The sequence below is a fragment of the Coccinella septempunctata genome, chromosome X (assembly GCF_907165205.1).
Source record: "Coccinella septempunctata chromosome X, icCocSept1.1, whole genome shotgun sequence".
In the NCBI taxonomy this organism is placed as follows: domain Eukaryota; kingdom Metazoa; phylum Arthropoda; class Insecta; order Coleoptera; family Coccinellidae; genus Coccinella; species Coccinella septempunctata.
Window position 1 is genome coordinate 23,898,618 of NC_058198.1, and position 14,928 is coordinate 23,913,545.

The window sequence follows — 14,928 nt, forward strand, 5'->3', positions numbered from 1 at the left end:
ATCTATTGTATGGAATCCATGTTATTTGGTGTATATCAATCGTCTTGAAAAGGTTCAACGTAGATTCTTGAGATTTTTAGGATTTAAGTGTAATATGAATTTGAGTCGGGGGGATTCTGAAAATTACAATAGAAGATTGCGATATTTCAATATGATCAGGCTTGAGGATCGCAGATGTATTGGTGACATCATATTCCTTCGGAAATTGATGAATGGGGACCTGGAAAGTATATTCATCACCTCCAGACTGAATATTTACGCTCCAATAAGGAGGATTAGGCAATTTGACATCTTTCACATACCGAAGAGACAAACCAATAGCGCTATGAACTCTCCTGTTCATAGAATGCTCAGTCAATGTAACAGCTTTAAAGAAGTAATTGACCCATTTTTTCTCAGCACAATTTCTGTCAAGTCAAGGCTTAAGAATTATTTCATCACATCTTACCATTGATCGCGGTATTCTGACTTTCGGCCCACATAGATGATGTATACTGTTGTTGTGGTTTTTTCTTTTTATATTGAATACGTAATTTTAATTCTCTTCTAATTTTTTTTTTTTTTGCTTTTTTTTTTAAGGTACTTCTATCTTTTTTGTAAATCTAAATTGTGACCATTTTTTGGGTATTCAATTACCTGTATGTGTCCTGATTAAAAACAATAAACAATAAACAATAATCGGAACTGGATATGACAACCTTGAATGAGGCATACGAGTCAGGGTACTTAGATGTTATCTTTTCGCACTTGACATACGAAAAATTACGGCTTAGAAATTTTTCTAAATTTGCATCAGAAGTCTCGGGTTTCAAATTGGACACATGAAGGGTTATTAACTTGTCCAGTCCCTCAACCTCGGCTGCTCCAACGTAGGATCCCATCACCAAGGATTTTCGAAATTTTCGTGGTTTTTTACGGTCGACCACTTTCCATTCATTATCAAAAGATGTTGCATTGACAGTCGAATTCTTCGATTGTTTGGATGTTCCCTCTGAGATTACTTCATGCCGTCTTAAATCAGATGTTTGGGGCAAGGATTTCGGTTTATCTGGTATGGCAGGAGTAACAGTTGGGGACTCCGGAATATGCTTGCCGAGAGAGATTTTATTGTACGGGAGACCGACAGTTGCGGAACGCCCAGGCAGTGATCCATCGATAGGAGTCGAATGTTTATTCGCGTTACTTCGCGGACCGATGTTAGTGTTTTGAATGTTTGTTGACATTTTTTTATTCGCTCTGGTAACTTCAGCATCTTTTAATTCAATTTCCCTCTCGAGATGAATAATCCTGGATTTCAGCAGGGAATTATTTTCTATAAGCAGACTATTCTTAGCTTCCAGTTCGTAAATGATCCTGAGAAGAAGATCCTGATGGGTAGATTCACGATCAATATTTTTAGGTCCGATATCGAACATTGGGGATGAATCATAGCATAACTTGTCACCCGATATTGAATTTGATAATTCGATTTCACAGCACTTTTTGATTTTTACACTGCAACCACGATGGTAACTTTTTTTACATTTAGTACACCTTGAACAACTTTTAATAATTTGTTGTCCACAGTGCCCACACTGAGGAGCAACGATTTTAAGCGAGAGACTCGCATCGACGTCTTTATCATTCGGCGGCATGTTAACGAATATAATATGAGCATCTCGATATCGAAAACCAAGTCGTTGACCATCAGCAAGGAACCGATACGATTCAAACTAGCACTAAACGACCAACCAATCGAACAAGTGATGAGTTTTGAATACCTGGGGATAATAGCTTCAAGCAGCCGAAACACATATGACGAGGTGAAAGCACAAGTGAATAAAGCAGCAAGAGTGTCTGGCTGTCTGCACAGTACTATTTGGAAAAACAAATGCATGTCGATAACCAGCAAGGCAAGGATCTACAGAACAGCAGTGAGGCCCATCCTCACCTACGCAGCGGAAACGAGAGCGGACACTAGCCGGACGAAAAGAGCACTACGAACAACCGAAATGAGGACCCTTCGAGCGATCGCAGGCGTTACACTGTGGGACAGACAGCGAAGCAGTGAGATCCGGGAGCGGTGCGATAATATGCCAGATGTCGTAAGGTGGTCACGAGGGAGAAGAAGAGAATGGAGACAGCATGTAGAGAGGATGCAGGACGATAGACTCGCCAAAGCCGCATACAAGGAGAAACCGAACACAACTAGACCCTTAGGAAGACCACCGAAGAGATGGGCTGACTCCTGGACTTCATCGTCACAGGACATCGAATGAAAGTTGGAGAAAACAGGACATCGTCCTAGCAGAAGAAGAAGAAGAAGAAGTCAATGTGCCGTATAGCTTACAAAATACAAGAAAAAAAGATTGCTTCCAAGCAAAGATTATGCACATAACCTAAAAGATTACTTTTTCCTTCTTGACATTTGCCAACGTCACAAGAAGTAGTAACACCAACATAAATTTCAACCAATCAGCAATCGAGGTTATGAAAATCTTTTTTTCTTTTTAACAGTAAACTCTAGAAAGCTCGATAGAATTTCATAAATATATTTGATCATTGCGGAAAGAATGAAGTAGGTTTCGTTAGAAAGCAATCATTCCCTGATGGTAGACCTTTTAGACCTTTTTCTAGGTTGGCAAACATGTAGGGAAGTCCTCCATTCCTCTCTACTATCTGCATCGATAACAAAGGCGAGGTCATCAGCGTACGCAATGGCCCAAACTCCCTGCTTATATGGAAGCCTGAGTACCCCGTCGTATCCCGCGTTCCACAGAACGGGTCCTGCCACCGACCCCTGAGGAACACCCATCGTACACTTATGAGTAACACTTCCAATCCTCACGATGCGCTTCCTAAAGTACGACAACACCCATCTAATTAGATATTCACTTACTCCCATTTGCCGCAGGCTTTCAACGATGCTCTTCCACCTCAGCGTGTTAAAGGCGTTCTTTACGTCCTCAAGTACTACCGCACACCATCGTTTCCGGGTGTTCTTTACTTTCTCCAGCAATTCTAATATGGCGTTAGTAGTAGAGCGTCCCTTCCTGAAACCGTGCTGTGATTTGGAGATTTTATTTCCTCTCTCAAGCTCAGCGGTAAGCCTATTTACTATGGGTCTCTCGTATAGCTTGCCAGCTACACTCAATAGGCAGATCGGTCTATAGGAGTTTGAGACCGACGGGTCCTTTCCCACCTTGGGGATTAATACGCCTCTGGCTATCTTCCAGGCTTTTGGTATGATTTGCTCCTTCAATAAGTTATTGTACGTACTTAGGGCAGTATTTCGAAAGTTGTCTCCAGGACTTCTACGTTATGCCGTCTGGCCCCGGGGCTGTACCAGACCTCATCTTCTTTATAGCCGTGCGCAGTTCTTCCATTGAGAATGCTTCGACATCTGTCGTCCCACTGGGTGGGGTTAGCTCCTCGCTTACCGTAGGGAAGAGTTCTTTCAATATGTTGCGCCTTCTCTTTGTGGAGAGTCTACAAGGGGGGGCTCCAGTGCCAAGTTTTTTGGTGGCGATTTTATATGCTTCACCCCATATGTCCCCATCCAGCTCCTCTAATATAATATTTTTTTCCAGCATTCCCTTTTAGATCTTCTTATGTATTATTTTATTATTTTCCTCTTCTTTTCCCTCTCTATAGCATTAATTATGGCAAGATGTTTGCTATCAGGCTCGTTTACATGGTCTTTAAGCTTTTTGCACATCTCGTACACGTTGTATGCTTTACTTTTGTGATTTTCTCCTGCATCCAGTCCCACTAGGTGGACAGCGCTCGTTTTTTTATTAGGTCTTCGCCGATTCTAGCGTTGTATGGGTTAAGATTTGCCTTCCTTTCAGTTTTCCTTTTTTGATGTAGTCATACACCCTTCTGGGACCCCGACCAGTTGGCGAAGGAACCGTATTTCTGACATCTTTTCGGTCTCTGCCAGTACTGCGATATCGCATTCTGCCTCCACGTTTGTGATCCTGCCTCCACTGACTTTGTATCTGTATGTCTCTTCGGGCCAGTCCATCCTTATGAGGTCATCCAGTTTCGAGATGTCCATTTCCTCTTTCATTACGTCCTGTATCTTGGATATCGATATATTCATTTGAATGTCCTCCAGGTCCACCTGACATCCGAATTCTTTAGTTTCCTTTGGGAATTTGAGTTTTTCCGTTTCCTCTATCTCCGTCTCTAATAGATCCTTCAGCTTCATTATCTCCTTTACCACGTTTTTTTCTTGTATGTTCATGTCTAGGAGTCTGCAGAGTCCTTCAGACACTTCCGACAGCACACTTGTGACTGATTCTATGTAGTCACTGCAGACACTAATGTTTTTGGGTGTTTCCACCCTTTTTATTTTGATTGGATTCGCGGCCATTAATATAAAATTTCTTAGGAAGTCATCTTCTTCCATAGGTGCATTTTCGGAGCCTTCCTGTGTGCTAGTTGTAGCTTTCATCTCTGTCTCCTTCGACTGCACACGAACTACTAGTGGTAGAGTTCTCTGAATTTTGGAGCTCCTCCCGAAGACCGCGTCCTCCATTATAGACTCCGTGTCTTTTCTCTTCTCCGCACTCTCACCCTTCCCAGCTCCAGCAGCCACGTTGGGTGATCCGGTCTGGTCACCCTTCGGCAGCGCTCCCTCAGACATCACCTCAATGTCTTTTCCTTCCTCCACCATCCTCCTCTGTCGTGCCTCCCTCAGCATTTGAGCCCTTTCATGGATCTCGCCTCCCTCTTCGTGCCTTTTCTTCTTTCTCTTCACCATCCTTCCCTTCTCCTTAAACGGTGAAACCGTCCGTTCACCCACCGATTTCTCCGTTTTTCTTCCAGTCGCTGAGATAGCCTGGTCGCCTACCCTAGAAGTTCTTGGCGTTTCGTTGCCCCCCCAGAATCCGTGGGACAGCCCGAATAAGCGGGAAGGGATGCTGGACCTTTCGTTCCTACCCTCCTGGGTTATAACTTCCGTTTTATGATCCGCCATATTTGTTAGTTTAACCGCCTACGCGTTCTTCCCCGATGGTTGCCCATCGGTGTGCATGGGTTTTCTGTCAGGGTTTTCCTTCCCTTAGCCTTTGGGGTCCGTTCCCCTACGCGCAAGGCAGCGCGGATTTGGTCCGCCCCGGGTATTTGATTTCCCCGGTACCACCCATATATGGGAGTCATCCCCCTATCCGCCACCTGGGGAGACGTCCGATGGGAGTTTACTCTCCTCACGGGATCGCACGGGAACCTAACCTAACCTAACCATTTTTTTTTGCCCACGAGGTAGGGGGAAACCGATACCGGCTTCTCCGCAGCGAGCGGTTCAATGCTGCGGATTCGTGTGGGGCTCTCACCCACCAAAACCCCCTCCTCAACAACATAGTCGGGGTCTCAGGGACGCTGACCCATACGACTAAGTTGCTGTTGTAACGTGCGTTTCTCGGAGAAGCCTTAATCTCGAGCGCCAGCTATTCTTTTCAATAGGGAGAATAGCAAACCTACCAGAGTAGCTGCTAGCCAGAGACAGAGCTCGGTGTTGTCTAGGGTAGTAGCGACAACGAAGAAGTCAAAATCGAATTGTAAAAGTTTATTCACACCTTCGGAAACTAATTATATGTACAAGGGAGATATGTGTGATATAAAATATGAGTGATTCTATCAGTGAAAATACATTCGGGAAATCTTATCCGGTCACGAGCACTTTATGAAATTTATACCGGGTGTAGTGAAAAATTAACGGTTCAATAAAAATGCGCCAACCAGAACTGACGAATGCTAAGGACTTGCTATACGGTATCGGTGTGTAGTTGTATTTCTCCTTTGTTTCAAGCACTCGAAACTCAAAGGATTTAAAAGAAAAAAAAACTAAAAAATTAACTCTAAGCACTGATGCAAATAACACAAAATGATTATTCTTCAACGGCGAAAGAATACCGAAAATTAACTGAATTTATAACAGAAGTTAGAAACCACGTTAGAAAGCGAAAAAAAATACTCAAGCGAAAGGAAAGCACTGAAGTAAAATTCAAAAGTGACCGTCGCGGGGGAAAATTTGCTTTTATAGGCATATCCCCTCTCACGGTAAAAATCTGAAAATTCCAGAATACGACAAGAATGAAAAACGTCGTCAGCTCCGGTTTATCGCATATCAACAGATGAAAAACGTCGAAATCTTCAGCGGCATGTAAGAAAAACAACGTGAAATACAGATAAGCGGTTTTTTACATTTACTCTGCCTGTCGGAATGAACGTACGGAATATTCGAGAATTAAATTTTCAAAGACGGAAATTTAAAACGAAAAAATGCACTAAGATGAACTCCAATTTTCCTCAGAAAACTGGGGTTCATTACACCCCCTCCATCTCGGAAGAAATTAACTTACGATGAAATAGTGAGCTTAATTTCACGACTCTATCCACCCCTAGAAATAATGACCTTACTTTCGCGAGCGCCACCTATACTCGTGACCAGTTTACAATAGCTGTATTCGATAGTACTTATCTTCTCTATGGTTGGAATGGTAGTTCCAATGCGCACGCCGAAACGTCAGCGTCAGTCATTTCGGCGCAGGTCTCCGCCATCTTGTCAAAGAATTTTGTTCAGCGTTCCGTGCGTGGATGTTCAATTATTGTGGAAAATCTTCTTTCTCCATGTGGAAATCCATCTTTATCGCTGGTCGGAAACGTGTCACGTTTCATCCCTCCGGTGAGTACCTAATTTAACTGTGTTTGGCGGGTGTTTGAATTCCATCGTGGTTTTGTAGGTTACCCAGGAATCGTGGGAGCTGCAACAGGTGGAAAGCCTCCAACAGCTCGACGTGGGGGCTCAATGGACCGGTTCACCCCTTCCGACCTGACTATACGGACGTTGGGACTCTCGGAGCCGGCAGGAGACTCGCAGGTGGGTAATTTCTAACAATAAACTCTCCAATCTTCATCGTTCCTCGTGGTCAACTTTTCTTCTTGGAACGGTTTTTCTCTGTATTCTGTTTTCAGGTAGACGGTGTTTTCTTCAGGTAAACAGTGTTAAATTGACGGTACAATAATTTCGATTCGGTTCAGGACAGAAATTGGTTAGATCTATTGGATTAATAGACGGATATACTCAGTTGCAAGGTGAAACAGTATCCTTTATTGGTATTCCTTACATAAATAACAGATTTTTCGGACAGTTTTAACAGGTTTGATTTATAATTGCATGTTGAACGGATGAAAATCTGTAGATACGGTATTTCGGTCAACGGTGGTGCCTGTACGGAATTTGAACGGAATTGTTACGGTGTAATCGGTTATAACTAAGTTAGTGACGGGCTTCAGTTGTACGTGATTTCTCCTTGCTATTGTCCTTGGCCTCACGGAGTTCTCGACATCTTGGACAGGCACGGAGGGCTAACTCCCTACTGGTTGGCATGCGGAACTTGTTTGATTTCTTCCGGGGCGGTTCGGATTGGGTGGATGCGCTGGGGATATCACATTGGACGGCAGCCTCGCGTTGACGGTGATGAGACTGACAAGTACAATTTCTGGTTAATGTACCTAGCAGGCCGCAACTGCTGCAGAAGAGAATCGGGGTACCGGTGCAGTGTGCTCGACTGTGCTCCCCTTGGCCACATCTCCAACACATATTAGGGCGAAGTTCTAAGTAGACATTGGGCCCCATTGTGCCAACTGTACGTACTCTGGCTGGAATCTTGGTTGTTATTTGAGCTGGACGGTTGTTATGTCGATGGATGTCATGTTGACGATTATCCGGTTGTTTGGAAATCTTCCCCTTGTTTATGAAATAACGTTTATCTTGCTTATTTCTCTTTTCAGCTGGAATGTCTATCTCCATTGCATTCTGTCTCTGAGTCGGAACAGCCGCCTGTTGTAGTTCCTGCTTCCTGGGTGATGATGTGGAACGGTCAGTGACAGCGGAAGAGGTGTTTGGTTTGGGGCGACCAAATGCTTTGAGTGCCCCCAACGGCAACGGCACAGGACGGGGAGGAGATTCCGGTTCCTGGTCTTTTAATGGCTCGACAAGACCCAGCTCCTCGTCCAGTCGTTCCAGAAAGTCTGAGTCGCTCATGTTGCAGCCGTCAGACGGTATTCTGAAAAGAGGTAAGATCATTATTACCTGGTATTTTCATTTCTATACGGTGAACACACGGTTTGACTGGCGCAAATTTCTCTTTTTTTTTTTTTTTTTTTTTCAGGAAGATAATTCTTACGGTTTCAATCCACTGGCACCCAGAGACGGTGGGCAGTGCCGGAGGGAAACCTGAGCTTCAGCCGGAGCCGGCGTTTGCCCTTGACGGTGGTTGGTATCAGGGCGATGACCTCAGTCCGAAGACTGGGTGACCACAGACGGGGGTTCGGTTGAGCCTGGATTTTGGATGCTAGTCTTGACGGCAAAATCAGTGTCTTCCCTGGTGCTGGCGGTTCCTGTGGGACGGGAGACAGTTGGGGTGGTGGCGTTAACGGAGCAATTGGTGGAAGCGGTGCTGGTCTCAGTGTGGACACCGGTATCAGTGGGGGTGGCTGAGCTACGGTTTCAACTAACAGGACGGTATCGGTTCCAGGCCACTCCCACTGTGCAGCAGGTCTCCGGTGGGACGGGTTATCCTGGAGCAAACCTTCGATATACCATCGGACGGGGAATCTCAACCGCTCCATCTCCGCACGGTATTTGTCGTCCAGGGATGAGGCCCAATGCTGTTCCTCCTCACCCTGACGGCACGGTAGGCCGGTCGCCACCTCTACGGCCACTAACCCCAACGCCCACAGGTCGACGGACGTGTCATACGGCTCTAGCCTGCGCTGTTCCGGTGCCCAGTACACCATGGTTCCTGCTGGCTCGGTAAGCAGGGGTTGGGCGGTGGTGAGTGTTTCGGCCAACCCAAAATCTGCTAGCAGGAATCGGCACCGGCGGCGTAAGATGTTGGCTGGCTTGATATCTCGGTGTACTATTTGCCGACGATGACACTCCGTCACGGCTGCTGCTAACTGCCGCATCACGCGGAAGAACCGAGACGGCTGGTTCCTCGGCCCTTCTCGACGCAGGAAGGCATTTAGGTCCTCGTCGCACAGAGGCATTACCATAAAAAGGTAGTCTCCCTCTATGATGGCCTTTTGCAGGGGTATTATATTTGTATGTTCTAGGGACCTGAGTATGTCGACTTCCTGGATGGCGTGGTGAGTCAACATAGTCCTTTTCACCGCCACTGCTTGGCCGTGTCGTTGGCCTCTATAGACACGCCCAAAGCTGCCTTCTCCCAAGATCTCCCCCAGGTGTAAATGTTCCATCTGAAACATGTTAACTAGACACCTTTTGTCTTACGGAACACTGGTTCTGGTTGGCCGAGCAACTACAGTTATTCAGATCAACAGGTAAACGGAAAATAATAATATATTCGGTAACGGAAAAATTATATACATATGTATATTCGGTAACGGAGAAATAATATAGATTCGGTAACAAAAAAAAAAAAAAATAACGGATTTCCTCCTTTCAGAGGTTATTTCTATAGAACGGTTAACGGATCATGTCAATAATATTATTATGCATGAAATGGTTTTAAATCTTTAATGTGTATGTTAGTGATTTTTCTACCCTCTGTATCTTTCAGGTCATAGACGACAGGTGAAACAACTTTAACAACGGTAAACGGTCCGCAAAACTTCGGAGCCAACTTGGCGGCGAAACTGTCAACGGCCGAGGATAAAGGACGGCCCCGGCGTAGAACTTTATCTCCCACATGGTATCGGATTTCTCTTCGTCGAAGATTGTAGTGGTGAGCCTGTTGCTGGAAGGCACGGTATAGTTTAGTACGGACGAACTCATAAGCCTCCTGGAGATGTTTGATCTGTTGAGTACGGTAAGTCATGTCTCTGTTTTCTTCTTCTGTACGGTTGGATTCTCCGTTCATTTCATTATTGTGGGGGTTTGTCGAATAAATCGCCCTCGGGACTTCTAGTTCCCTTCCATAATTTAAAAATGCCGGTGTGAATCCAGTAGACTCCTGTTTAGCGGTGTTGATGGCAAACGTTAACTCTCCTATCTTTTCATCCCAGGTGCGTTGATCGGCTTCACAAAACTGTGCTATCATAGTCTTCAGGGTACGGTTAGCTCTTTCTACAGGGTTGCACTGAGGGGTATACGGTGGTGTGAAACGGTGAGCGATGTTCAGCTCTCGGAGACTGTTCTTGAATAGTCTGCTGTCAAATTGTACTCCATTGTCGGATATTACTAGTTTTGGGCAACCATATTTCAGGATGACTTGTTCGTAGAGGGCCGAATAAACAGTTTTGGCGGTGGCTTTCCGCAACGGACGACACTCTACCCACTTTGTGAACCGGTCTTGCATTACCACGATGTAGGAGTTTCCTTTTTTTGACCGTGGCAATGGTCCAACTATGTCCGTGGATACTTCTTTGAACTGCGCATCCGCCATTCGGTGTGGTTGCATCTTACCAGGGGTTTTCTGTTGCGAAACTTTGTACTTTTGGCACGATGTGCAGTTTCTCACGTATTTCGCAATGTCTCTAAGCATCCCTGGCCAGTAGTAGTTTCTGGCTATCCGTGCAATCGTTTTGGCGATCCCCATGTGACCTGCTAGTTCTGAGTCGTGGTTTTCCTGCAGTACTTCTGTTCGCTGTTCGGATGGTACACAGAGTTTCCAGGGTTGGCCGGTTCCATCTTCTGTGAAGTCGGATGAGTCCCAGAAATGTCGCAACAGTTTTCCATTTTCAACGGCGTAGTCAGGAAAATTTGCTGGGTCTTTTTCCACCTCCTGTAACTTTTTGTTGTACCATTTGCACTGAGTTGTTTCTATCTCGGATAAACATACGGAATCTAGGGACGGCAACGGGTTTCGGGACAGGCTGTCGGCTACTTTGTTCATCGATCCTTTACGGTACTGGACTTCGAAGTCGAATTGCTGAAGGAAAACGGCCCATCGAGCAATTCTTCCGGACGGTAACTTGATGGAGTTAAGCCATTTCAGACTCATGTGATCGGAAATTACTGTGAAATGGAATCCTTCTAGGTACGGTCGCAGTTTCTCTATGAAAAATACTATGGCGAGACATTCCTTTTCTGAGACGGAGTAATTTTTCTCTGCGGGGTTTAATGTTCGGCTCACATAGGCGATTACTCTCTCCTCTCCATCGATCACTTGTGTTAGGGCACCTCCAAGGCCCATGTCACTGGCGTCGGTTTGCAGAACGAACGGTTGGGTGAAGTCTGGACAAGCCAGTATCGGAGATTCTGTGAGTTTTTGTTTCAGAAGCTCGAAGGCCTACTGCTGGTCTTCTCCCCATTTCCAACGGTGTTTCTTCTGCAGTAATCGAGTCCACGGGGAAACTAAATCGGAGAAGTTCTCTATGAAACGACGGTACCAGCTGGCAACTCCAAGAAATCGACGCAGTTCTCGGACGGTTTTCGGTATTGGTAAAGACACTATCGAAGACACTTTGTCGGGATCGGTACAGATGCCATCGGAGGTGACGACATGTCCAAGGTATTTTAGGGATTTTCGCACAAAGTCACACTTGTCGGGGTTGAGACGAAGATTAGCTTCTCTCAACCGTCGGAATACTTCTCTCAAGTTCTCCAGGTGCTCCTCAAAAGTTTCCCCCAGGACAACTATATCGTCCAGGTAAGCGAACGCTTCCGGTTCCATTTCTGGGCCAATGACGGTGTCTAGGAACCTCTGGAAGGTGGCTGGGCTTGCATGTAAACCGAACGGCATCACGGTGAACTGGAATAGTCCCCTTCCCGGAACTGTGAAGGCAGTAATCGGACGGCTTTCCTTTGCTAACGGTATCTGCCAATATCCTTGTTTCAGGTCCAGTGTGGAGATGTACTTCGCTTTTCGGAGTTTGTCCAGAATCCCAGAAATGTACGGCAACGGGTATGCATCTTTCACAGACACTTGGTTAACAGCACGGAAGTCGATGCAGAAACGGTACTTTCCGTCTTTCTTCTTGACCAATACAACAGGTGAACTCCACGGTGACTTGGAGGGTTCAATCACTCCCTCAGCCAGCATACGGTCCACTTCCTGATTGAAGATCTCCTGCATTTTCGGATTTAGGGGTCGGTATCGTTGTTTGATCGGTTCGGTGCCCGGTTTCAGTTTGATCTTGTGTTCAATCAGGTCGGTTGTACCATACAGGTCTTCGAACTTCTTTAATTCTTCGGTCAGAAATGCCTCCAGCTCCTGTTTCTGAGATTCTGTCAGTTCCAACAGGTGTTCTTCGGCGGTGTGAACTTCTGCGGTGGTTTCGACGGGAGTCATCGGTTTTGAGATCAGTCGGCCTTCCAGGAAGCACTCGGCGGTACTGAGATTTACGGAAAACTTGAAAGTCGACAGAACATCCATCCCCAGAATAATGTCTACCGGTAAGCTTGGTACCAGTAAGAATTTCAAATCAGGCAGTGTGTAATCGGAAATTTGCACGGTGGTGGTGTACAGTTTCGGCGTGACGGTGGTTTTTCCGTTCGCTATTACTGCAAAACTGTTGTGCATTGTTTGTCCTGTGATTCCCTTACTTTCACACTGATCGGATACGGCCTGACTGCAAAAACTCCTGGTCGCTCCTGTATCTATCAGTGCTCGGAAGTGTTCGGTTATCATTACAGGTGGTCGGTGTCAGTGGAGTCAAGATTCCGGGAGATGTGGTCGACTCCGTCTCCAATCTCCCCTTCAGTTTTCCGAACACGGGCAGTCCCGTGATAGAATGTTCTCTCTCTGACATCGAGAACAGAATATTTTCGGTGGCCTGCGACATTCTCGACGCATGTGGCCATATCCACCACATCGGAAACACTGTGTCTGGAAGGACACTCTCCTCCCTGATGATGATTGGGTCCGGTCAGCGTGGCTATTTTCAGCTCGACGACGGGGTGGCGGTGTTGAATTTCCGGATCTACCTTCGGAGCTGTCTCCAGAAGTTGGACGGTGTGATTCCTGTTGCCGGACTATTGACTCTCTGGATCGGTGTGACTTTGGACGGCTTTCCCCCTGCGGAGAAAGTCGTGTCTGGTTGGCTTGCGTCGGCGGGGCTGATTCCCTGTGATCAGTTGTTTGATGAACCTGTTCTCCGGTATCCACAGAAAAACTCGCCTGATATCGGTTCAGTTGACGGGGAGTGTACGTCAGGTGAGGTTCTTCCACGAAACCTGGTTTTGAGGGTGGCCGGGTGTACTGGCTCATCTGCCATTGGACCAGTTCAAAAACTTTTCCTTTACGGAGAAGTTCATCATACGTCTTGGTCTCCTGGAAGGCCAAGGCCTGTTGTAAGGGCGGGATCAACCTCTGTCGGATAAGTCGGATCTGCTCCACCTCGGATGGTTTTGTATAGGTGAGTTTCTGGAATAAGTTCTGCATCCGGGTAACATATAGAAGCAACTTTTCTTCAGGTCCTTGTGTTCGTCTTTTTATTTCTTCCAACAGATTCTCCTCATAGTTGACAGGCAGAAATGCTTCTTTCAGTTGGTTGCTGAAATCCTCCCAATCCTCGAAAGTACCTCTCCTGGGAATAAACCAATCCCTTGCATCTTTCCGTAGTAATTCATAAACTGATTCGAAAACTTGTTCCAGGGACACTTTACGGGATTCAGCCAGTCTCTCCACTTCCTCAAGGAATCCGGTCACACTTCCAGTGCCATCAAAGGAAATGTTCCACTTGTGTACAGGGACAGTCGGTATTGTTGATCGGGACTCCGGTTCTGATCTGGCAGGTGTTGTGACAATTGGTCGGTCAGGACTTATCCAAGGTGCAGGTAAGTGCGGAAAAGACACCCTTCGTGTAGAATTAATCCATCTACCCTGTGTCGGACGGTCAGGTGTTGTTGTCCCACAGTCCTGTGACTGTGTGAGAGGTATCGCTGGTAACTGTCGTAGTAATGCTGTACATGTCTGTCTTGTCTCATTCATGACCTGTTCTAATGTTGGATTCCTTACAGGTGTACCAGTACGTGAGACATCCACTGCTACAGGAGGATCGACACCATCTCCCAAGTCGATAAGTGATGTTTCGACCCTTGACATCCTCTCAGGTTGGATCGGTGACACTCCAGGTGAACTGGGCACCTCCACATCCAAGAGAGACTTCTGATGTCGGTTAGATGTCTGCAGCTGTTCACGATTGCTCTTTTTACGTAGCTCCTCCAGTGTTTCCAATGCCTTAGCAGTAGTTGCCTTCATTTGTCCAACCAGTTGTAACTGTGTTGTGTCTGCAGTAACAATAAAGTCCAGCCTTCCTTGTATGTGTATTAATCGGGTGTAAATTCGCGAAAATTCGTTAGCCGCATTCTCATGATTGAAGTTCTGAAGGGATTCCACTAAATCGGTGAGTTTATTTTGACAAATCTCAATCTCCGAGGCGGGATTCAATGACGTTGGGGGTAATAGAGGTTCATTAGACTGAAGTACTTGTCGTAGTAGACTCCGTTTAGTCATCACAGTACCCGGTATCGATTGTCCTCTCAGTTGTAATTCGTATGTAAGTTCATCACTGAGTAACCGGTTTACATCCATGTTCGACATATTATTTTAAACTAAGTCCGATTCAGAACGCACCAATCTTTCACACTCGGTATGTCTTTCAAAATCTGTTTAAGTTCTAAGTCCAACCCGGTGAGTTAATCGTTAGCTAACCTACTCACTTAAGTTCGAAGTGGGTATCGGTGTAACCCAAAAAAAAAAAAAATTAAAGTCTAAGTCCCGGCGTATCAGAAAAAAAAAAAAATCTAAGTTCAAGTCCCGGCGCACTAAAATAATCTAAGTCCCGATGTATCACACCAAAAATTTTACAAGTTCAACGTTACTCGAAAAAAAATTGTCAATCAGTCCCACTAAAGTTCGAAAATATTCGCGAAATACCGCACACACTCGCAAGTCGTTTCGTATAGTCCGGAAAATTTCCCGAAACTCGAATCGCACCAGAACGCACAGGTTAATTTCCAAACAGTTTTTT

The 14,928-nt window shown here is 45.7% G+C and overlaps 2 protein-coding genes across 2 annotated transcripts; one reads left to right on the forward strand and one right to left on the reverse strand.

The window, feature by feature from the left end:
- Positions 1 to 1,649: 1,649 nt before the first annotated feature.
- On the forward strand, positions 1,650 to 2,258 carry LOC123322425. Its single transcript, XM_044910370.1, has one exon. The coding sequence runs from the start codon at positions 1,650 to 1,652 to the stop codon at positions 2,256 to 2,258; it is 609 nt and encodes a 202-aa protein (XP_044766305.1).
- A 5,902-nt stretch (positions 2,259 to 8,160) lies between these two features.
- On the reverse strand, positions 8,161 to 9,258 carry LOC123322426 (cyclin-dependent kinase 1-like). Its single transcript, XM_044910371.1, has one exon. It carries the CDS (start codon positions 9,256 to 9,258, stop codon positions 8,179 to 8,181), a length of 1,080 nt encoding a protein of 359 aa, XP_044766306.1. The 3' UTR covers positions 8,161 to 8,178.
- Between the last annotated feature and the right edge of the window lie 5,670 nt (positions 9,259 to 14,928).

What these genes read in the sequence shown, in the direction of transcription:
- LOC123322426 (XM_044910371.1), bottom strand. Translation starts at nt 9,258, where the DNA reads ATGTTTCAGATGGAACATTTACACCTGGGGGAGATCTTGGGAGAAGGC.
- LOC123322425 (XM_044910370.1), top strand. Translation starts at nt 1,650, where the DNA reads ATGAGCATCTCGATATCGAAAACCAAGTCGTTGACCATCAGCAAGGAA.